Here is a 24,589-nt window from a genome sequence, read left to right as displayed (position 1 = left end):
TTATTATAATTTTTTTTTGGTCGTACCAACTCAGGAACCTTTGTGGGCTCATGCAACACTTTGCTTTGATGACAAGATCAAATGCAAAGTTTACGATTCTATAAAGGACATACAGACAATATATATATATAGTTAATGACTGTATTAGACACAAAAATTAGTTTTTTTTCTATTATTCTAAGTAAATGCAGTATGACTGAGAACACCTTCAATTTTATTAAATTATGTGTGATTTAGTAATTGTTCTACTATAAACATATCCGTTGTTATGACTAAATATTCATATATTCTTACAATGATACATTTCTAAAATGAAAAACTAATATTTAATTGATTTATGTAACCATACTTGCTTACATTTTGAATATACTTCATACTGGTTAGTCGTCACTCTATACCTATTAAATGCTTACTAGATATATACCTAGGTTTTGTACTTGTTCTTGTATATGTACGTAGTTTTTTAGATGTTGTACGTATGTATTTAAGTTTATACTTTTATTTCTTCATCAAGTTACTACTATTTTCAGTTTCATATCAATATTTATTTTTTGACTGATTGTCTGCGTTCAAACTATCTAATTTAAATAAATTTATGTTTTCAACAATCTATAAAATTGTTTTATTTAATCGTCCATTTTATTTCTACTATAGCCTCACACGAGTCTTCTTTCTTTCTGACGGTAAAGTGAAAAGATAAAATTACAATATGTCTATACGGAGCGATTAATCTATATTTTATTAGATTAGTTTTTCTAACTCTTACTGCGTGAATGATGAATGAATCGAGATAAAAAAAATAATGGTTTTGTAGGCAAAACAAAGATAACATAAAAAACTCTCGTACTGAAACTAAAAAAAAATTGTGACGATGAATGCAGCAGATGAATATAGCAAAAAAACTTAAAACCAGACGAAGCTGAAATTATTTTTGAAAATTTCCGCGCGTCTAATTATACACAGATAACAAATATGTTGAGACCATCGAAATAGACGATTGGTTCAATAAAATGTCAGCGTAAAATTTTATAAAATGGCGGATTATAAGATCTAAACGTGAAGCATTGCTGCGCTTCTAAAAAGTGGTGTTCAAAATTTCCGATCGTTTTGCCGCGAACGTCAAAATAAGGAATCATAACAAATAACTAAACTTTGTAAAGACAATAAAGTTACAAAAAACAATTATTACGCATATAAGTTCATAGTATATTATTTGAAAAAGAAAAAAAAGTTTCAATACGGGTTTATAAACTTCATCGTAGCTTCAAAAAAATACTTACAATCAATTAATACTTTACAATGGACCTTTTTTGGTGAAAATACTAATTTTGTTTACAAGAAATTTAATTTGATCTTAATCCTTAGTCGTTACTGCATCTTTTCAATATGGAAAAAATTGTGGTTAAAACAGAAGTGCAACCTAACGGTGACATTCTCCTATTTTATGTTGATGGTGAGTAAAAAATACCTAACAAATAAAGATATTTATAGCTGTGTATGTTGATAGATATGTAATATTTATTAGAAGTCAGTCAGTTATTAGAAGTTAGAGAGTCATATGTAAAAGTACGTCTCTAGTATCACAATTAGAAATAATTTCAAGAAACATACAGGCATATATGTTTAGTCTGTAATATCCCACTGCTGGTCCCTTGGCCCCATTTTTCCCCTGTAGGAGAAGGATCAGAGCTTAATTCACCACACTGCACCAATGCGGGTTGGTGGATGTACTCCCTTCTATGAGTAACGATCAATATTAGGTGTACATAAGTAGAATAACAACCGGGACTGATAGCTTAACTTGCTCTCCGAGGCACAGTAGGAAGACCCACAAGGACTAACAACCAGACCGGAAATAAATATTTGTATAAACAAATACCCACTCTGAGCGGGAATCAAATCTCCAAATATTAGTGTTACGGAACTGTCGACACGGCACATGCACCACACCAGAGGGGTCGTCAGAACAAGGGATATAGTTTGTTGTAAATAAACTATAAAAAATTATTTTCCATAAAGCAACTCTTATTATCTTAAACATATTGAACTAAAAATTTGAATTGTCGGCTTGATTGAATTCGATTTAAAATTTTTAATAAGAAAAAATAAATCCTAATGTATGGCTCAATTTACAGAAAACGAAGAATCAGATCTACGCGTACTGGATGGTGTAGATCAAAGTAACGTGCAATTATTGCCTGACACTAAATATATTATTGAAGAAGATCTTGGTGATGGAGAGTCAGCTGAAGAGCAAGATATTGCTCAAGCAACTGAACAAGCTTCTAATGAAGTCTGGCTCGACGATGAAATCAAACGTCTTGTTGTATTTTACATTGACAATAAAGATACATTTCTCAGTGGAACGACAAAGAAAACACATCTATGGGCTGTTGCCTGTAAAACAATGCTGGCCGGTAAACATCCTATTTCATGTGAAGTAAAGTTACGGCAATTAAAAAGAAAATATGCTGAAGCTTGTATGTATGGAGGAGCAGTTGAGTTCCCTTTTTATGATCTGTGTCATCGAGCATTTCATGACGATAGTTATGTTAAAATGTGTCTTAATGACTCAAATCAAGTTAACCAAGTTACTGTTAATATGCCTGTTAATAATGTTGTTAATCAAGATGGAATATTAGTTGTCAAGAAGGTAAATACAGTTCAAAATCGAGATGAACAAGTCGAGGCTATGTTAAATTCGTACATCAAGCATAAAGCTTACTTCCAGAAACAGTATAATAGTCAAAAAGGTATATGGGAAGCTATTGCTATGGATTTAGGTGAGGAGGACGTAGATTACTGGCATAAACGTTTCTTAAATTTCAAACAACACTATATAAGAATGGTGTGTAAACGTAAAGAAAGTGGTGCTGAAAGCATCAATTGGCCATATATGAAATATTTTGACCAAATATACGGTGATGATGAAGAATTCCAAAGAAAGTATTTGGAAAATGATTCAAATACTGTAAATGGTCCTACTACACAAAAGGATAATGAAAATTCTTGGTTAGATGTAGAAACAACGTTTTTGGTTAAATATTACTTTGATTGCTTCACTGAATTCCTGGACCCAACCATACCGAATAAGTTTTTATGGCAAGAAGTTGGTAGATTATTAGATAAGCCACCAGAGAGTTGTGAGATAAAGTTCAATGAACTTAAAAATGAACATTTTAATCAACTTATACTAAGTGGATATGATTTAGCAAATAGAATACCATTAGCAATTTTATTTGATAATATAATTGCTAGGGAAGTAGAAATCGAGTTGAAAAATTCCGATAGTGACACTGATGAGTGGAAAATGGAGGAAATTGATGAATTGGTTCAATATCTTTATGAAAATATAGATATGCTAAAGGATACTGTATGTTATTATGTTTGTTGGGCGGCTCTTGCTCGGAAATTGAATAGAAGTATTACATCTTGTAGAAAACAATGGAATGGTCTGACTACACTTTACAAGAGCATCCTAGAGGATAAAAAGGAAAATCCAGACATGCAGATAGACTGGAGGTACATTGATTTATTTGATAGAATATTTGATTACGGTATGGATAGCAACCTGCTGGATGGTTATGAAAAGTTAAAAGAACTCAATCAGGCTAGCAATGAACCAAGCAAAGTCGGAGGTATGTATTTAAAATTTATACAAACTATGTATTACATATTAATTGTAATTTAGTTTCAAAATGCATCCTTCAATTCCAAATCATATTACATATTTCTATTTATAAATTATTAATTATAAATATTTATCTTTACAGCTAAGCTATCAGAACTATTATATAATAAAAATAATAATATGTTGCAAGTTAAATAAGTTTGAAAATAAAAAGTAGAGTAGGCTTAATTAGAGGAACAATTTAAACATTCTAATATATAAAATTCTCGTGTCGCGGTGTTTGTATTTAAACTCCTCCGAAACGGCTTGACCGATTCTCATGAAATTTTGTGTGCATATTGTGTAGGTCTGAGAATCGAATAACATCTATTTTTCATCTCCCTAAATGTTAAGGGTAGTCCACCACTATTTTTTTTTAATTTTTAGATAAATTATTTATTTTTTATTTTATTATGATTTGGCGCTGAAAAATACATACAACCCTAAATTTTCACACTTCTAGCACCAACCCCTATTTTTAAATAGCGTTTAGCGGCAAGACAACGTTTGCCGAGTCAGCCAGTATATAATTATTTTGATAATATGAAAATCTAATAATTTTAAATTATATGTCAACATTAACCTTATCTAAAACCATTTTTGAGGTTTATTATTCTACAAATTGTTATTTGATTTCTTTACCGTTTTTGTTATATTGTCTCAGTATTTTTTATACTTCACAGTCAATAATTATTATTTCATAATTTACAAATTTACAGTTAAAAAGATCACCATTAAAGACAAGGATGATAAATTCATGGAAAATGGCACAGATGACGAAGAATCTTATGACGAAAGAGGATTCACAAAGCGTTCTAAGAAACGGACCGGTGATAGCAAAGCCTTCAAAATACTAGAATTCTACTTAAAAAATAAAGATAAATTTGCATCGTCCCAGCAAAAGAAATTAGCCCTATGGGAAGTTTTGGCAAGACAAATAGGAGTTTCAGCAACCGAATGCGCGCATAGATTTCGTAATTTCAAACAAGTTTACACAGGGTACGTTCAAAGGGAAATAAATAAGCCAGAAATGCCCATTTTGTGGCCATATTACAATCTTTGCAAGAAAGTGTTTGGCTACAGAGCCATAAAATCCAAGTTAAAGAACGGAAAAATGGATTCAGACGATGCTGAAGACTGGTCTGCTAAGGAAATCAAACAATTGATTAATTATTTTTCTAGAAATTTCCATAATTTCCAAGAAAATATTGAAGAAAGAAGCAAATGGACCGAAATCTCACAAGAAATTGGTAAGACGGAATCAAGCTGTTGTGACAAGTTTCTCGAATTGAGAAAGTCCTATAGAAAGCTGAAGACAATGAAAGCTCGTAATCCAGATGTTAAAGTATCGTGGAAATATTTTAACATGTTAGATGATATTTATAAAAATGCTGAACAAAATTCAGAAGTTCTAGAAACTATGGAAGTTGATGACGATGTTTACAACGGTGGTATAAAGTTGGAAGCACAAGAAGGTTAGTATTATAGAACAGTTTTTTACCTAATTTTATAACCAAAATTACTGTAGCTGTTTGCTTTCAAATTATTTATATATCAGTCTTATTTAATATAATATCTTATTTGCAATAGTGTTTGGATGAAATAATAAATATAGTCTCATTAAGATCATTATACATTAGTCTGTCTGTTTATGTGCTATTGTTTTATATTTTGTTACATTGATGCCTATTAAGGCAATAAATATGTTATACTTTTTTAATAAAAAGAAAAGTGAAGAAAAGTATTTATATTAGTATTCATATATATAAACAATTCTCAAAATTAAATTTATGAAATCTCAATGAATGTATATTTTCATCCTGTACAATCTTATCCTTAAGGACCTCTGGCAACTACTTAATTTTCTACTTAATTTTAACTGAGGTTAGGGCACAGCAGGAATTTCCTGCTCAAAATCTGGAGCAGCCCGACTGGGGTAGTACCTCGACCTTACAGAAGATCACAGCTAAATAATACTGTTTTCAAGCAGTATTGTGTTCCTGTTGGTGAGTAAGATGACCAGAGCTCCTGGGGGGATTGGGTATTGGGTCGGAAACGCGCTTGCGATGCCTCTGGTGTTGCTGGCGTCTATAAGCTACGATGACGCTGAAACTAGCAGCCACTCTTTATATCTCTGCTTCTAAACAACAGATTGATTTGTAACTTTACACAAATTAGTATCGTTTGTTCATCTAACTATGGAAAAAAATCCAAAGGGTAAATACCACCCCTTCTATTTTTTTTTAAATTTAAAAACTAAAAAAGGAGGTTAATTCGATATAAAAGCTAAAAAATTAATGTTACTAAGCATAAAATAGGGTCAAAATTTGAAAAAAAAGGTAATTTATAATAACAAGAAAGATTAGAAGAAAAAAAAAATTACTTAAATTTTTTTAATTTGGGATTTTTTCTAAGCAGACGATTAAATAAAATTTATTAAAGTTATCATATCTCGGCTCATAGACATTGCATTTTGTTGTAACTTTGCAGAAACCTTTTCTTTACTATCAAGAAAAGATAAGACAATTTTCAAAGCGGATACTCAACCCCTTCTATTTATTTTTTATTTTATTTTTTTCTCTAAGACAACGCCTATGTACCATTTCTTCAAATGCCTATATCTCTGCTCGTGGACACTACATTTTGTTGTAACTTCGCAGAAACCTTTCTGTTACTGTCTAGAAACGATGATAAAAATTTCAAAAGGGATACTCAATCCCTTCTATTTTTTTTTAATTTTTTTTTCTCTAAGACAATGCCTATATACTACTTCTTCAAATGTCTATATCTCTGCTCGTGGACACTACATTTTGTTGTAACTTCGTAGAAACCTTTATATTACTATCTAGAAACGATGATAAAAATTTCAAAAGGGATACTCAATCCCTTCTATTTTTTTTTTATTTTTTTTTTTTTCTCTAAGACAATGCCTAATATACTACTTCTTCAAATGTCTATATCTCTGCTCGTGGACACTACATTTTGTTGTAACTTCGCAGAAACCTTTATATTACTATCTAGAAACGATGATAAAAATTTCAAAAGGGATACTCAATTCCTTCTATTTTTTTTTATTTTTTTTTAACCGACTTCCAAAAAAGGAGGAGGTTCTCAATTCGACTGTATTTTTTTTTTTTTTTTTTTTTTTTTTTTATGTATGTTACATCAGAACTTTTGACCGGGTAGACCGATTTCGACAAATTTTGTTTTAATCGAAAGGTGGTGTGTGCCAATTGGTCCCATTTTAATTTATTTGAGATCTAACAATAACTTTTCGAGTTATATCTAATAATGCGTTTTTACTTGACGCTTTTTTCGTCGACCTACGTTGTATTATACCACATAACTTTCTACTGGATATACCGATTTTAATAATTCTTTTTTTGTTGGAAAGGGGATATCCCTGGTTTAGTACCATGATAAGGAAACCAGGATCTGATGATGGGATCCCAGAGAAATCGAGGGAAACTCTCGAAAATCCGCAATAACTTTTTACTGGGTATACCGATTTTGATAATTTTTTATTTAATCGAAAGCTGATATTTATCATGTGGTTACATATAAATCTTATCGAGATCTGATAACTACCTTTTGAGTAATCTTTGATAACGCGTAGTTGCTTGACTATTTTTTCGTCGATCTACGTTTATTACTTGTCGATGTAATTGAAGTCGGTTTTTTTTTCGTTTGCGAGCAACACAATTATTCTCTTAAGACAATGCCTATATACTACTTCTTCAAATGTCTATATCTCTGCTCGTGGACATTACATTTTACAGTAACTTCGTAGAAACCTATATATTACTATCTAGAAACGATGATAAAAATTTCAAAAGGGATACTCAATCCCTTCTATTTTTTTTTATTTTTTTTTTCTCTAAGACAATGCCTAATATACTACTTCTTCAAATGTCTATATCTCTGCTCGTGGACACTACATTTTGTTGTAACTTCGCAGAAATCTTTCTGTTACTGTCTAAAAAACGATGATAAAAATTTCAAAAGGGATACTCAATCCCTTCTATTTTTTTTTTATTTTTTTTTCTCTAAGACAATGCCTATATACTACTTCTTCAAATGTCTATATCTCTGCTCGTGGACACTACATTTTGTTGTAACTTCGTAGAAACCTTTATATTACTATCAAGAAACGATGATAAAAATTTCAAAAGGGATACTCAATCCCTTCTATTTTTTTTTATTTATTTTTTTTTCTCTAAGACAATGCCTATATACTACTTCTTCAAATGTCTATATCTCTGCTCGTGGACACTACATTTTGTTGTAACTTCGTAGAAACCTTTATATTACTATCTAGAAACGATGATAAAAATTTCAAAAGGAATACTCAATCCCTTCTATTTTTTTTTATTTTTTTTCTCTAAGACAATGCCTAATATACTACTTCTTCAAATGTCTATATCTCTGCTCGTGGACACTACATTTTGTTGTAACTTCGTAGAAACCTTTCTGTTACTGTCTAGAAACGATGATAAAAATTTCAAAAGGGATACTCAATCCCTTCTATTTTTTTTTATTTTTTTTTTCTCTAAGACAATGCCTATATACTACTTCTTCAAATGTCTATATCTCTGCTCGTGGACACTACATTTTGTTGTAACTTCGCAGAAACCTTTCTGTTACTGTCTAGAAACGATGATAAAAATTTCAAAAGGGATACTCAATCCATTCTATTTTTTTTAATTTTTTTTTCTCTAAGACAATGCCTATATACTACTTTTTCAAATGTCTATATCTCTGCTCGTGGACACTTCATTTTGTTGTAACTTCGTAGAAACTTTTATATTACTATCAAGAAACGATGATAAAAATTTCAAAAGGGATACTCAATCCCTTCTATTTTTTTTATTTTTTTTTTCTCTAAGACAACGCCTATGTACCATTTCTTCAAATGTCTATATCTCTGCTCGTGGACACTACATTTTGTTGTAACTTCGCAGAAACCTTTCTGTTACTGTCTAGAAACGATGATAAAAATTTCAAAAGGGATACTCAATCCCTTCTATTTTTTTTTTTTTATTTTTTTTTCTCTAAGACAATGCCTATATACTACTTCTTCAAATGTCTATATCTCTGCTCGTGGACACTACATTTTGTTGTAACTTCGCAGAAACCTTTCTGTTACTGTCTAGAAACGATGATAAAAATTTCAAAAGGGATACTCAATCCCTACTATTTTTTTTTTATTTTTTCTCTAAGACAACGCCTATGTACCATTTCTTCAAATGTCTATATCTCTGCTCGTGGACACTACATTTTGTTGTAACTTCGCAGAAACCTTTCTGTTACTGTCTAGAAACGATGATAAAAATTTCAAAAGGGATACTCAATCCCTTCTATTTTTTTTTATTTTTTTTTTCTCTAGTTACAACCCTTTTGAAATTTTTATCATCGTTTCTAGACAGTAGCAGAAAGGTTTCTACGAAGTTACAACAAAATGTAGTGTCCACGAGCAGAGATATAGACATTTGAAGAAATGGTACATAGGCGTTGTCTTAGAGAAAAAAAAAATAAAAAAAAATAGAAGGGGTTGAGTATCCCTTTTGAAATTTTTATCATCGTTTCTAGATAGTAATATAAAGGTTTCTACGAAGTTACAACAAAATGTAGTGTCCACGAGCAGAGATATAGACATTTGAAAAAGTAGTATTTAGGCATTGTCTTAGAGAAAAAAAAATAAAAAAAAAAAATAGAAGGGATTGAGTATCCCTTTTGAAATTTTTATCATCGTTTCTAGACAGTAACAGAAAGGTTTCTGCGAAGTTACAACAAAATGTAGTGTCCACGAGCAGAGATATAGACATTTGAAGAAATGGTACATAGGCGTTGTCTTAGAGAAAAAAAATAAATAAAAAAAAAATAGAAGGGATTGAGTATCCCTTTTGAAATTTTTATCATCGTTTTTAGACAGTAACAGAAAGGTTTCTGCGAAGTTACAACAAAATGTAGTGTCCACGAGCAGAGATATAGACATTTGAAGAAGTAGTATATAGGCATTGTCTTAGAGAAAAAAAAATTAAAAAAAAATAGAAGGGATTGAGTATCCCTTTTGAAATTTTTATCATCGTTTCTAGATAGTAATATAAAGGTTTCTACGAAGTTACTACAAAATGTAATGTCCACGAGCAGAGATATAGACATTTGAAGAAGTAGTATATAGGCATTGTCTTAAGAGAAAAAAAAAATAAAAAAAAATAGAAGGAATTGAGTATCCCTTTTGAAATTTTTATCATCGTTTCTAGATAGTAATATAAAAGTTTCTGCGAAGTTACAACAAAATGTAGTGTCCACGAGCAGAGATATAGACATTTGAAAAAGTAGTATATAGGCATTGTCTTAGAGAAAAAAAAAAATAAAAAATAATAGAAGGGATTGAGTATCCCTTTTGAAATTTTTATCATCGTTTCTAGACAGTAATAGAAAGGTTTCTACGAAGTTACAACAAAATGTAGTGTCCACGAGCAGAGATATGATTACTTTCACAAATACAATATAATTGCCTCCTTAGGGAAATTGCAATATTAAAAAAATAATCAAAGTGGATTATTTATTTTTTTACCTTTTTTTTTCTAATTTTTTTTAATATTCTAAACGACCTTTGATTTAAATTTTAACCTTATTTCATGCTTAAAGACATAGATTTTTTGCTTTTATATCGAATTAACCTCCCTGTTTGGGTTTTTAAATATAAAAATAGAAGGGGTGGAATTTACCCTTTAGATCTTTTTCATAGCGAGATGATATAACGTCACTAATTTCTGTACAGTTACAACTTAATCTGTTGCTTTTTTAAGAGATATAAAGCGTGGCTTCTAGTTTCAGTGTCATTTAATTTTGGCTGCTAGCTGCTAGTTGCTAGTTTCAGTTTCATAAGCTACGGTAATCTCTTACCATCAGGTGAGCCGTACGCTTGTTTGCCGACTAAGTGATATAAAAAAAAAAAAATTACAAGTTTATACAATAACAAATTTGGAAAATGTATCTAATTTAAACTGTGAATGATTATATAACTCCTAAAACTTCACTTTTTTACAGATGACGATTTCCAATGCATTATCGTGATACCAGAAGGCGAAGATATTAACAACGCACAAATCATCATCCAGGAAAAAGACCAAGACCAAATTCTATGTAAGGAGACGGACAGAAAGCAAATTATAACTAAATGGAATAAACGCAGCAAAAAGCGACTTTTGGTTCTTTACTTGAATTATCTAAGAATGCATAAAGGACAAGAAATAAATTCAAGGGAAATGTGGACAGAAATAGCATCAAAATTAGATGAAAAAACGCCCATATCTTGCAAGAAAATGTACTTAAAACTAAAAACTCGACATAAGCAACTAAGCGGAACAGATTTTAAAACTCCGTACTCTGCTCTTATAGAAAAAATCCTCACTTTTAAACCCAAATTCGTAAAATTTAATAACAGTCAAGATTTGGAACAGATTAATGCCTTTGAAGACATACCAATGTCTGATGAAAAAGTTTATAATGCATTGAATTATTACTTACAAAACATTGAAGATTTTGTGAGTCCTAAATTTGAACAAAAATATTTATGGACTGAACTTGCTAAATTTATCTCCGAGCCTGTGAACAAAATTTACAGCAAAATAAATTTTTTAAAGCAGAGCTTTGACAGTGAAATTGATACACCGTTCAGAGAAATTTTACAAGAAATATTGACAAAAGAACACGCACTTATAGAAGAAAATAATAAGGACATAAATCTAATATCAGAAGAGGAAAGTGAACAAACTTGGTCGGATATTGAAACTGAAAGACTTCTAACTTGGTATTTGGCGCATTTAGACAAATTTAAGAACCCGAAATTCGTAAGAAGCTACTTGTGGATGGAAGCTTCAGATATATTAAAGAAGAGCCCTTTAGTTTGTTCCAAGAAAATGTCGGAAATACGGTCCCAATACAGAACTATGGTGAAAGAAAATCCTGAAGAACTTGACAATTGGAAATTTTATAACTTATGTCAAAGAATTTATGGGACTGGGAAGAAAAGTACTTTAAGTAGTAATAAAGGGCTTGAAGAACTTTAAAATTAAAGTACTATCTGTAAATGCGGATTCAGAAACCAAAAAAAGGGATTTTTTTAACCATAAAGTCAGAATTGTATACATACAAATTAGTTCTAGAAATACAAAAATTTCTGCAAGAATTGTGAAAAAACTGATAATAAACATCGATCGTCCAGTTTTCTTACATTAGATGAGGGGATGATGCACAATTATTTACAGACAGGCAGAGAGAGAAGACATTTAATTAGTTGTAAATATAATAATTATGTAGATATATTTATAGCTTGAAATGTTATTATATAAAGCGCAATTAAAAATAATATGTGGTTTTACTTACAATCCAATAATTTGGTAGTATAAAAAACATTTCTCATTATTATACATTGATATGCAATATCAATTAATTTAACAAGTAGGTAGTACAATAGGCTAAGGCTTAAGCCTGTAATATCCCACTGCTGGGCATAGGCATCTTTACCCATGTACGAGAAGCATCCGAGCTTAATCCACCACCATGCCTACTATGAGTAATGACTGCTATTAGATTTACATGATATGAAACCGGGATCAACGGCTTTACGTGCTCTCCGAGCCACAGTGGGAGATCCACAAAGACTGAACAAACACCTAGACCATGGCAAACACCTGTATGGCCAATACGAATGTTTGTCATGTGCGGGGTTCGAACCCACAACCGCCAGCGCAACAGTCAAAAACCAGTGTTCTGACTGATGCGCTAATGCGTCGTCAGTCGTCGTAAAATACATCGATGATAGAAAAGCTTAACTATCGTATAAAAAATTTCAAGTGTTTGTCGTATTGCTAGCCTTGCTAGATATTTACAAATTGCTATAGGACAACAGTACGCAGTACTACCCTCTCGGTAGTAACCCCTTCCTGAAGATTTTTTGTACCTAATTGAATATTGCTAGTTTGTCCCACCTGCGGTAATGCATAAATAGCTAAAGCCTAGTATGCTCTGCCCTTTGACGGCCATCAATTCAGAAAATTGTAAAGTAAAACACTATATGAAAAATAAATATAGGTTTTATCAGCGCAATACAACTCAGCTCAACACAACTCAGCTATTTTTTTTGAATGTGGGGAAAATCCTTATGGAGACCCTCCAGCATGAGGGGCAGAGTCAGACTCTTACTGAATGAAAATTTCCGCGTGTGCACGCTCCTTCGCCATTGCCAGAGTCATAGGAATCCAGATTCTTCTGCAAACTCCGGCGGCGTTGCCCTTACACTTACCTTGCGGGATGGACCCATCCCTTATGAGTCCACCTACCCGGGCAAATTTGATGGTCCGCCGAAACCCCCCTGGAATCGACCGCCTTCTGCCTGGTGCTTAGGCTGCCCCGCACTGCCTGGACAGTGCCAACATGAGTCAGCAAAGACCGGGGTGGCACAAGGGAAAGCGCCTAAGCCCTCCCCTCCCCCGGGGGAGGGGTGAGCGAGAGCTCTTCCCGCGCCGGACACTTCCAGCACGTGCTGGGCCGACTCACCAGGACAATCCCAACGAACCGACACAGGTACAGTACAGGTATCGCGCTCTCGCTTAAGGTGCTCCGTTAGCCCACGTGGTGCCGGACTAGGGGCCCCGAACGCCAAACACCGACGCCTTTGGTAAGCCGACGCCAGAGAGATCGCGTCCAGGTCCCAGGGCAGGACTCCAGCCAGCACGCACGCTGCCTCTCCCGATATAGTACGGTACCCCCGTATGACCCTGATCGCCATCACCCTCTGCGTTCTCCGTAGCAGGGCGACGTCCTCGCGGTCGAGGGCGTCGGGCCAGACGGGGGCATCGTAGATCGCCATCGCTCTCACTACGCCGGTGTAGAGCCGGTGACAGCTCACACCGGGACCCCCAACGTTTGGCAAAAGCTATATAAGAGCGAGGCCACCGCCTTAATCATGCGTGGGACTAGCCGCACAAAATGCGCCCTGAACCTCTATCGGCCGTCGAGATGAGACCCAGGTACGTAGGTACGTCATCGTGCCCGACAGACCGATGCAAGTTCCACCCACGACGAGATGGGCATCGTGAGGAGGCGCCCTCCTAGGGCGGTGGAACATGATGCCCTCCGCCTTCTCCAGAGTGACGGTGAGGCCGAGGCGCCGGATTTTCGCCGCGACCTGCGCCATGTCTGCAGTCGCAAGTACTGCCGCTTCCTGATACGTCGGTCGACAAGCCAGCACTAGCGTGTCGTCGGAGTAGCTAACGACGCTGACGCCCCGCAACAACGAACCACGCAGGACCCAATCATACCCGATGTTCCACAGGAGTGGGCTGAGTACCGACCCCTGCGGAACACCGCATATAACTTCCTTCCTCACCATCCCGTCCCTGCCGGGGAAGCCAACCCAACTGTTGGAGAGATAGGCACAAACCACACGACGCAGATAGGTCGGCACCCCGAGGTAGCGGAGCGCCTTCCTGATGCAGCTCCAGGGCAACGTGTTAAAGGTGTTGGCCACCGCCACTACGACGTTGCCCTAAGCCACCGCGTCTTGCATCTGGGCTCGGACGCACAGAATGGCATCTACAGTAGAGCGGCCGCTGCGGAAGCCGAACTGCACGCCCGAGAGATCAGGTCCCCTCTGCCCGATCCACTGATCACCTGATCCTGATCCACTCCCTCAAAATAAATGGATACACTGGCGCGCCAATACCAAAACTTCAGAAGGACACCCTATACTTGGTCTATACGCAGGAAGAGAAAGAAATCCTGATGGACTAGGGATACGGCACTGGAGAGGGATCGCGCGTCATGACCATTCATGAAGCACAATGGCAAACTGGCCCACCATTTTGGTGTATCCGTTTTTATATTGCACGGCCTCCACTGCGCCAGATGTCAGTCACACAACTATATTATATTGTCTTCCATTACACACTGTCCATAGTATAGGACACTCTTACCTACCACAGGAGATGTTGGACACAATAGTTGTACCTATTATAAAAAACAGAACGGGGGACATAGCGGACAAGGGTAATTATCGGCCTATTTCACTGGCAACTGTGATAGCCAAAGTATTTGACAACGTGCTTGACTCTCGTCTCGGTGGATACACACAGTTACACGATTCAGTTTGGTTTTCGTGCTGGGTTGTCAACTGAGAGTGCCATTTTTGCACTGAAGCACGCTGTCAAATATTATACTGATAACACCAGTGTATGCTTGTTTCCTGGACCTGTCAAAAGCCTTTGTCCTAGTTTCCTATAATATCCCGTGGGAGAAGCTTCGGGGGAGGGGAATTCCTGCGTCACTAATATCTATATTTTCCATCTGGTATGACAAACAGAAAGATTTTGTAAAATGGTCAAGTGCATTGTCTGAACCATACAAACTTGAGTGTGGGATAAGGTAGGGTGGTCTCACTCCCCGAGGCTTTTTAATATTTATATTAATGAATTACTTGTTGGTCTCGGTAACACACATGTCGGATGCCATATAGATGGTGTATGTGTAAATAACTTAAATTACGTAGATGACATGGTGCTGCTGAGTCCTTCAATATGCGGAATTAGAAAGTTACTTGCAATCTATGAAGGATATGCTGAGCAACATGGCCTAAGATACAATCCTAAGAAAAGTGAGTTGTTAGTCTTTACAGGGAAAAATAAAAGTCCAACACGTGTCCCTCCTGTTCAACTTAGTGGTACACTTTTACAGAGTGTAACTGAATTTAAATATCTGGAACACATTGTTACTGAACATTTAAAAGACGATAAAGACATGGAAAGAGAACGTAGGGCGTTGGCTGTAAGGGCCAATATGCTGGCTCGAAGGTTTGCTGGTTGTTCTGTACCTATTAAAATTACACTATTTAAAGCTTACTGCCAAACATTCTACACCAGCAGCCTTTGGGCTAGCTGTACTCGAAGAGCGGCACACGCCTTGCGAGTACAATACAATAATGTCTTCAGGGCGCTGTTGAGGCTACCATATTACTGTAGTGCGTCAGGCATGTTTGCAGATGCTCACACTGACGATTATTTCGCGATAATGCGTAAGAATGTGGCGTCATAATACGAAGGGTAAGCACCAACAGCATCCTGAAGTTATTTGCAGAAAAACTGGATGGGCCGACCATGGGGAGATTTATCAAGTTACATGTACAAAATGTGACTGGATCAATCTCCCTGTGGTAGCTATTTATTTCTATTTATTCATTTTCATTTTTATTTTTTGTTTGTATTTTGTTTTACTAACATAGTTCTTAAGTAATTATATTGTACTAACCAACTATGAGCCTATGTAACTTGACAATAAAAGATTTTTATTTTTATTTTTATTTATTACAAAATACATACCTGGATTTCGTGGTAGGATTTTTGAGATTTGAATCTACATTGAATTATGACTTACACAATTAACGTTAGGTCTCTCATCGTAGAGTACTTTTTCTGTTAATGGGCAGTCTCAGATTCTTAAACACAGCTTTTAACACTCAACTCAATATTGTATTTACTCGCTAACGAAAAAAAAAATTGTAGTTATAGAGACTACCAATATAAGTAAAAACTCAGAACTTTTACTATTAAAATGTGAAAATTCATAATGTTTGAATTAAAATTATCAACATCAATCATGTCGGTGTCGCGACCGCTCGAGATTTCACCCTCATTTCAGCTCCTGGGGGGGATTGGGGATTTGGTCGGCAACGCGTTTGCGATACTTCTGGTGTTGCAGGCGTCTATAGGCTACGGTAATCTCTTACCATCAGGTGAGCCGTACGCTTGTTTGCCGACCTATTGATATAAAAAAAAATCACCCATCCAAAAATAGTCAGACGCGCACAGCAACCGGCCGCTGCTCGTGCGCCAGTCATGAGCATGTGGTTGACGCGAACCCATAAGATTTTCTCGTATCAAAAAGTGGCCAACGCGGTTAAAGAAGTTTTCGCTTTTTAAAAAAACCGATTTCAACTACATCGACCAGTAATACAACTTGGTAGACGTAAAAATTGTCAAGATAATACGCATTATTAGAGGTAACTCAATAAGTTATTGTTAAGTCTGAATCAAATTTAAATGGAACTACGTGACAAGCATCATATTTCGATTTAAAAAAAAGAATCATCAAAAGATATAGGAGTTTGAAAATATTGATAAATGAATTTTTTTCAACGACTTCTTTGATTTTTAATTAAATAATTTGAGGTGAGCAATTTAAAAGGACAACGTAGTTGAATTGAGCTATTGAAAATCTATCGATTAGTATCTTTTTTATTACGAATATCCGCAATTTTTTGGCTTCCCATCATTGTCTATGCGCACGCGCAGCGTATATACACCTGTCTTATGATATAAACGATAAATTTGTTCAAACTATTTATATTTATTTAAAAATTAAGGAAAGCGGAGTTGTTCAAAACTGTATTTGAGCAATTATAAATGCAACTTGAGCAGTTCTTTAACACGTTGAGCAATTTAAAATATTGTATACATCAAAAGATATAGGAGTTTGAAAATATTGATAAAACAATATTTTTCAACGACTTTTTTAATTTATAATTAAATAATTTGAGGTGAGCAATTTAAAAGGACAACGTAGTCGAATTGAGCTATTGAAAATGTATCGATTAGTATTTTTTTTTTACAAATATCAATATTTTATTTGTGCAAACTATTTATATTTATTTAAAAATTAAGAGAAGTGGATCTGTTCCAAACTATACTTGAGCAATTATAAATGCAACTTGAGCAGTTTTTTAACACTTTGAGCAATTTAAAATATTGTATACATCGAAAGATATAGGAGTTTGAAAATATTTGATTCTTTTTTTTAAATTTTGATTTTTAATTATATAATTTGAGGTGAGCAATTTAAAAGGACAACGTAGTTGAATTTAACGTAGCAATTCAAAATCTATCAATTAGTATTTTTTTTTATTACAAATATCATTATTTTGCGGGCTGGGGTGGGGTAGGTTTCTTTTTAGGGCACAAATAGTCTTTGGCTGATACAATAAAATCCACAGAGACTTTAAACCTTGTTAATAAAATTAAATTTTTCGTTGAAAGAAAAAACTATCAGTTAAAGTATATTACAATGTCCATTATAATATGTATAATAGTGACTTTTTTTTTATTTAAGATGCTTAGGTAAATTAAAATAAACAAATTTATTTAGCGTAATTTTTTAAAAATAATTTTTACCTAAGTATCTTGGCTTTTTTATCCACACTTTGATATGACATTTCTTAAATTTTTGTATCTAAGAACGTTTAGAAGATATTACCAATTACAATTAACTCTTACAATTAACAATTACCAATTACAATTACAATTGATATCATATATTACATTAAATGTACATAGTAATAAAAAAAAAAATAAGGTTATACGCAACAAAGAGCCCAAGGTCTCGGCCTAGTCCACCCCGATAATCCTATTATGGCAACGTTCGATGATAGATAAATATAATATGTTTAAATAATTAAGCCTGAAGCTACTTGGCCATCACTAATAGAATCTTTTTCGAATGACTGCATACGTTTTTAAAAAGTAGACACAGAAACAGACCAAAAATTTTTTGGTTACTTACATAATTAAGATTATAATTATATATTCGCTCGCGTAAAAATTGATTATCTTTAGCAAGAGGTGATAAAGTAGTCCCTAAATATTATATAACAACTAGCTGACCCCGCAAACGTTGTTTTGCTATATATGTTATTAACCTCTTTAACCCCCCCCCCCTATAAATTAGGGGTATGAAAAATAGGTGTTGGCCGATTCTGAGACCTAAGCGATATGCACGCAAAATTGCATAAAAATCGGTCCAGCCGTTTCAGAGAAGTATTTTAACTAACATTGTTACACGAGAATTTTATATATAAGATAATTTAGGACCTCACCACAATTGTCGACTTTTTATGCTCTAACTACCAGACTGCATGCAGCTCAAAGCTGTCGTGTGAATAACATAGACGAACACTTGTGCGAAATGAAGTCTCTCCTTAAGTCCGCTTCAGCCGTTTTTAGGCAAATTGAATTATAATAAGAAGTAGGGGATTACCCCTATTTTATCACCTAGAATTTACGTTAATGCTGGAATATTATTTAATTTAATATGCAATTAAAAACCTAAAAGTAAAATTTCTTGCTTCTAACTTCCGAAATGTCACTTTTAAGATATGACTGGACAACTTACTTATTTTTTAATCAGCTCCTAACCGGCAGATATATATATATATATATATCTATAATCTATAATATATATAAAAGCGAAAGGTCACTTATCACGAAATCTCCGAAACTATAACACCTACAAACTTGAAATTTGGCTCTTTATAGGACGTAAACATCCGCTAAGAACGGATTTTACGAAATTCGACCCCTAAGGGGGTAAAATGGGGGTTGGAAGTTTGTATGAGAGTCCCATGTTTTTGAAGTAAGAGACTTGAAATTTAAAATGTATCCTCTATAGATGGTAACAAGGTGTCCAAATAATGTATCTTTAGAAATCAACTCCTTTTGGGGTTAAAACGGGGGATGTTAGGTTGACTCACTCATCACGAAATCTCCGAAACGATAACAGCTTCAAACTTGAAATTTGGCAGGTACTTTTTTTATAGGGCGTAGACATTTGCTAAGAATGGATTTTACGAAACTCGACCCCTAAGAAGGTAAAACAGGGGTTGGAAGTTTGTATGAAAATCCTATGTTTTTGAAGTAAGATACTTGAAATTTAAAATGTATGGTCTATAGATGGTGAGAAGATGTCCAAATAATGTATCTTTAGAAACCAACTCCCTTTTGGGTTTAAAACGGGGGATGGTAGGTTGACTCACTCATCACGAAATCTTCGAAAATATAACACCTACATACTTGAAATTTGGCAAGTAGGTTTTGTATAGGACGTAAAAGATAAAACGGGGGTCGGAAGTTTGTATGAAAGGCCTATGTTTTTAAAGTAAGAGACGAAATTTAAAATGTATGCTCTATAGATGGTGAAAAGGAGTCCAAATAATGCATCGTAATATATATATATAAAAGAGAAAGGTCACTGACTCACTCATCGCGAGAACTCAAAAACCGCTGGATGGTCCATCCATCCACGATGGACAAAGATGAAATTTAGCAGGGAGGTAGATTATAGTTAGTAAACGTCCGCTAAGAACGGATTTTTTGACATTCCACTGCTAAGGGCGTTTGATTGGGGTTGATAGTTTGTATGAAACATATACAGCAGCTATAAGTTCGCCTGCTAGGTTATTTATACTGCAGCCTGAAAATAAAACTCTAGGTTTTATAAAAATAACTAATAAATTATACTAAATTGTGCCTTTTAAAAATTACTCAGCGTGATAAGCATTTCAAGTGACTGAAATAAAAAATAATTTGCTTAAACATCTTGATAGTAATGCATATCTTCATAACCACGCGAACGTAGTCGCGGGCAACAGTTAGTGTATTATAACAATAAGTCCCCAAAAGTGTATGTGATCGATTCCCTAAAAATTTACTGAACGGCTTTTCATGCGGTTTTACCAATGGAGAGAGGGCTTCAAGAGGAAGGTTTACGGAACGACTAAGCCGATTTTGATGAGATTTTGAGTTTCACTGGAAGTTTGCCGGGAAAATTTTGTGACTCACTGATTTAAAAGCGGGCGAAGCCGCGTGCACAGCTAGTAATTATATATAAATATATTGTTATATTGCGGAAAACCGGGATGTCTTGCGCGAACTCAGTGAGGCCTTTGTCCAGCAGTGGACTGACTGACTGACTTGATATAACGCTTAAACAGATAGTCGATTCCGTGTTCATCATCATCATCATCTTCACTTTAGCTTGATACAGTCTACTATGGACATAGGCCTCCGCAAGTTCAAGCTCCTCATGTGTGTTTGCCATAGTCACCACGGTGGGCAGGCGGATTGGTGACCGCAGGGCTGGCTTTGTCGCACCGAAGACGCTGCTGTCCGTCTTGAGCCTGTATATTTCAAATCCAGCAGTTGGATGGTTATCCCGCCACCGGTCGGTTTTTTAAGTTGGTAGTGGAACTATGTTATCTCTTAGTCGCCTCTTACGACACCCACAGGAAGATAGGGGGCGGCTGTATATTTTATTGCCGTAACAACACAGATATTTTGTCCAAATGAAAGTCCAGTAATAAAATAATAAATAAATAAAACAACGACTGCAGGTTAGCTGGAAGAGACTTCTTCTAGAGTTATCTCTACCGGCTTTCTACATATAAATTATATAATGTGTATAACGCCTGACTGAGCGCAGTAGTCAGTGGTTGTCGTCCGGGCTACATCTGACGCCCGTTAGCAATAGTTTTCATTCATTAGTTTTGATTCATTGCATATTGGAAAATTACTAAAATCGGAAACATCGACATTTTTTTATTGTCCGCTTAACTTAAGCACGCCAATACGCCAACACGCCAACATGCCAAAACTCCAACACGCCAACACGTCAAGTGAAGGCGTCAAGTTGAGGCGTCAAGTTGAGGCGTTGCTTGATAATATTGGTTCAACCGTTCCGGAGATTAGACCGGACAAACAGAAAGACGGACAGACAGACAGACAAAAATTTTAAAATCGTATAGTTTGTTTTTTAGTACCGTGCAAATAGCTAGTTATAGTTATTTACACGGTACTAAACTATTTATATGCCCTTAAACACTTAAGTATTTTGAAATCACATACAGACACTTCGATTTTATTTCTATGTATGTATAAATATATTTTCATGTATATTTTCAATATACTTAAGCGAAAAAAATATATATATATATAACTACTGGAACTGTTTCTTAATATGAATACATGTTTTGGTTTTAGAAGTCATACATAATGTGACTATTGTAAGTAATATAATTAACATTCAAGTTTAAGACCCAAAGGAGGTTTTCATTTAACATTGTAAGAGTTATAATGCTGCATAAACAAGACACACCTTGAAAATAATATAATCCCATTTAAAACTTGCAAAGGTACCTAGATATAGAATATTCCGACTTATTTAAAAGTGTGTGTAATGTAAAAATTTAATTTGAAATCTGTTTAATTCCATTTTCTTGATAGAGCACTTGATATTACGATTAAAATTAGTGTAAAGCAAATCAAAGAACTTTGCAAAGACTTACAACTACTAAATGACTTTAATTTATAATGAAAAGGGTAACATGTACTTCATTACGCAATAGCCTGTTGGTTATAATTTCTGACGGCGAGTATAACTTTTTTCTCGTAGGAACGATAATGATTAAAGCATAACTGACATGTTATTTACTGTACTGTAAGTTAGTGAATAGCTTATTTGAAGCAGCAGATTAAGCTACTTAAGAGTCAGCAGATATATCAATAATTATTAAAAAGAAAATTAATACATATACCAATATCAATCCTGTCGTTCTTAAATAAATCTTTTGAAAAAAATATGCTAAACAAACTTCTTTTCCATTTTATGGTCAACGGCATCTTTCACAGTGAACAATATGGTTTTAAGGTCGCTTTACAACAGAGGTTGGTGTGAAACAGCATATATGTAACGCTTGGGAGAGATAAAAAATGCTATTGGTGTATTTTGTTACTTATCGAAGGCGTTTGATTGCGTGAACCAAGGGATTCCATTAAGTAATATTGAGTATCACGGTGCACGAGTAATGGTATAGCTCTTAATATCATTGCTTTATATAATTATATCTAACTAATATAATTCAACATGTATCAATGAACGATAGATATAGACGAAATCTTCAGGATCTGTGCTAAAAATGAGCGTTCCACAGGGATCGATTCTAAATCCTTTCTTTTTTAAATATATATAAATAATCGGCCATTTTATTTTAAGGATATTTGCGATATAATGTTATTTGCTGATGATGCATCGTTTTTTTTTAAGTCGATAGGAAATAAATAAATTATGACGATGTGAACAATTCTTTGTTGTGAATTCAAGATTGGTTTAAAATAAACAACTTGGTTTTGAACGCCGAGATAACCAAGCGTATTCTTGCCCAACAACTATATAAAAGAATAACTGTGGTAATTCTTGCCGTTTCTTTTCTGCAGAATCGGCATTCTGAACCCTTGATAGCTTCATTTTTAAAAAAAATTCAAATTTTAATTTATAAAATGACGATTAGAAGGTTAATTTCAAGCCTATTTGAATATAGATATTTTTTTTTTGTAATGTTTACGTGAATTTCACTCATTGTGATTTAAAAATAATTTTACAACAAAATTTCTTGCCTTTATTAAAAGTTTTCTTAGGTCTGCTTATCATTTAAGCATTTTAAAATTATTAACAGCACACACGTTCCGCTTGTGACTTACACCGAGCGACAATTTTTCAGGCATTAGCTTCAGTCGTTCGATTCGATCCAATATGACTGCTATGTGTTACAAACATTTTATAACAGTTCACATACATTATAGCATAGTGTTTGAAAAGTGATTACTTGTGATTCTCCGTAAAAAGTTGTGTGTAAATTTTCAAATTCCTTTTCAGTCTTGCATCTTCAATCGAACTATTTTTAATTTTATTTAAATTTGATTATTTTCTTATTTTTAAACTTAGGCTACATAAATAGTTTTTTTTTTATATTGGATCTAAAAGTGAAAAGTGTAACTAAACATTTTATTTTATAATCTAGATTTGTAATCGTATTTTATTTAACGGTTTTTATTTGAACTTAGGTAAGAATCATTGATGTGTTTCGTGATATCTTTTCGTCGTTTGTCGTTTGTCTAAACTATTAAGTAATTTAAGACACTCATTAAAGACATAAATAATATATTGTCGATGTTAACTTTAAAAGTGTCGAAATAATCAAGCAATTACATAGTATTGAATGTGAGACTTGTGAAGTATATTGTAGTATATTTTGATAATAAAATAAACGTCTATTTATAATTGTTCTTACACATTCATTTAACATAAGGAGAAAATAAAACACTAAGTCAATATTAACACAATCAACTTAAGCAATTAATAATTAAAGAATTACCTTAATAAAAATGAAAGTAATGGAGTATGTAAGAAAATATTCTTGAAAAGTAAAAAGAATGTAGGTATCATACTTAGAATGTTCTAGTAATTTATAACGGAATACGTTTGTATCGTAGATGTAAGCGTCGAAGCCTTATAAACGATAATAGCAATGTATTATTATCGTTGCAGTCTTATATCATAAGGGGACAAATGATAAATAAATAAAAATAAGTTATTAATAATAACTTTTCCAATCACGTAATTTAAAACAAATCGTAAAAATAGGGCTAAAGTTTTAGGTAAATTAAGCTAAACTTATGCCTCATGTTTCTAAGACTTATTTTAAAAAATACAATCATAAGCTAAATTAGTATTAGGTACAGCAAGTTTTAAATCAAAGGTATTGATATCTTCAATATGTTTGTAACGACAGCTTAATCCGTTTTTCAAGGCGTCGATTTATCACGTAAAGACCTACAAGAACAAGTAGGTCACAATTTTTTTTTATTACTTAATTAATGATTAAATATATCATTATCAAGATTTTTGTCGTAAAAAAAGAAATTCCGTATATAAAAAAAAAACACAAAATAGAGATAAAAAAAAAGTTTGTCTAAATTATTTTGAAAAATATAATATGACAGCTAAAATTCGGTTTCGTACAAATTGTAAAATAATAATGGTTAGAATTTTAGCCATAAAATGTTTAATCCTGGCAGTTTAAGAAGAAAAAAAAAACCTAGTAAGCACTCAATTAACTAACACTACGACTTGCTTTGAGTGAAATATTTTTTCTGAATATTAATTTAACAAGATTTTTAATTGTATTACATCCAATAATAGCAATGGAATCTTTTCTGCATGTTCAGTTACACGTGTTAATGCATTTATTAA

At 33.8% G+C, this 24,589-nt stretch overlaps 2 protein-coding genes across 2 annotated transcripts; both read left to right on the top strand.

The window, feature by feature from the left end:
• The first annotated feature begins 1,362 nt into the window (after positions 1–1,362).
• On the top strand, positions 1,363–12,047 carry LOC123666444. The gene is made up of 4 exons (XM_045600536.1): positions 1,363–1,453; positions 2,136–3,638; positions 4,390–5,145; positions 10,727–12,047. Exons 1-4 carry the CDS (start codon positions 1,387–1,389, stop codon positions 11,746–11,748), a joined length of 3,348 nt encoding a protein of 1,115 aa, XP_045456492.1. The 5' UTR covers positions 1,363–1,386; the 3' UTR covers positions 11,749–12,047.
• Positions 12,048–15,232: 3,185 nt separating this feature from the next.
• Positions 15,233–15,769, top strand: LOC123666443. The gene has a single exon (XM_045600535.1). It carries the CDS (start codon positions 15,233–15,235, stop codon positions 15,767–15,769), a length of 537 nt encoding a protein of 178 aa, XP_045456491.1.
• Positions 15,770–24,589: the final 8,820 nt, after the last annotated feature.

Source organism: Melitaea cinxia, chromosome 26 (genome assembly GCF_905220565.1).
Source record: "Melitaea cinxia chromosome 26, ilMelCinx1.1, whole genome shotgun sequence".
Lineage (NCBI taxonomy): Eukaryota > Metazoa > Arthropoda > Insecta > Lepidoptera > Nymphalidae > Melitaea > Melitaea cinxia.
This window is presented reverse-complemented; position numbering and strand designations above follow the sequence as displayed.

Coding starts and splice junctions, on each gene's coding strand:
- LOC123666444 (XM_045600536.1), top strand. CDS start 1,387: ATGGAAAAAATTGTGGTTAAAACAGAAGTGCAACCTAACGGTGACATT. Junction 1,454..2,135: donor TCTCCTATTTTATGTTGATG/GTGAGTAAAAAA, acceptor CTCAATTTACAG/AAAACGAAGAATCAGATCTA. Junction 3,639..4,389: donor TGAACCAAGCAAAGTCGGAG/GTATGTATTTAA, acceptor ACAAATTTACAG/TTAAAAAGATCACCATTAAA.
- LOC123666443 (XM_045600535.1), top strand. CDS start 15,233: ATGGTGCTGCTGAGTCCTTCAATATGCGGAATTAGAAAGTTACTTGCA.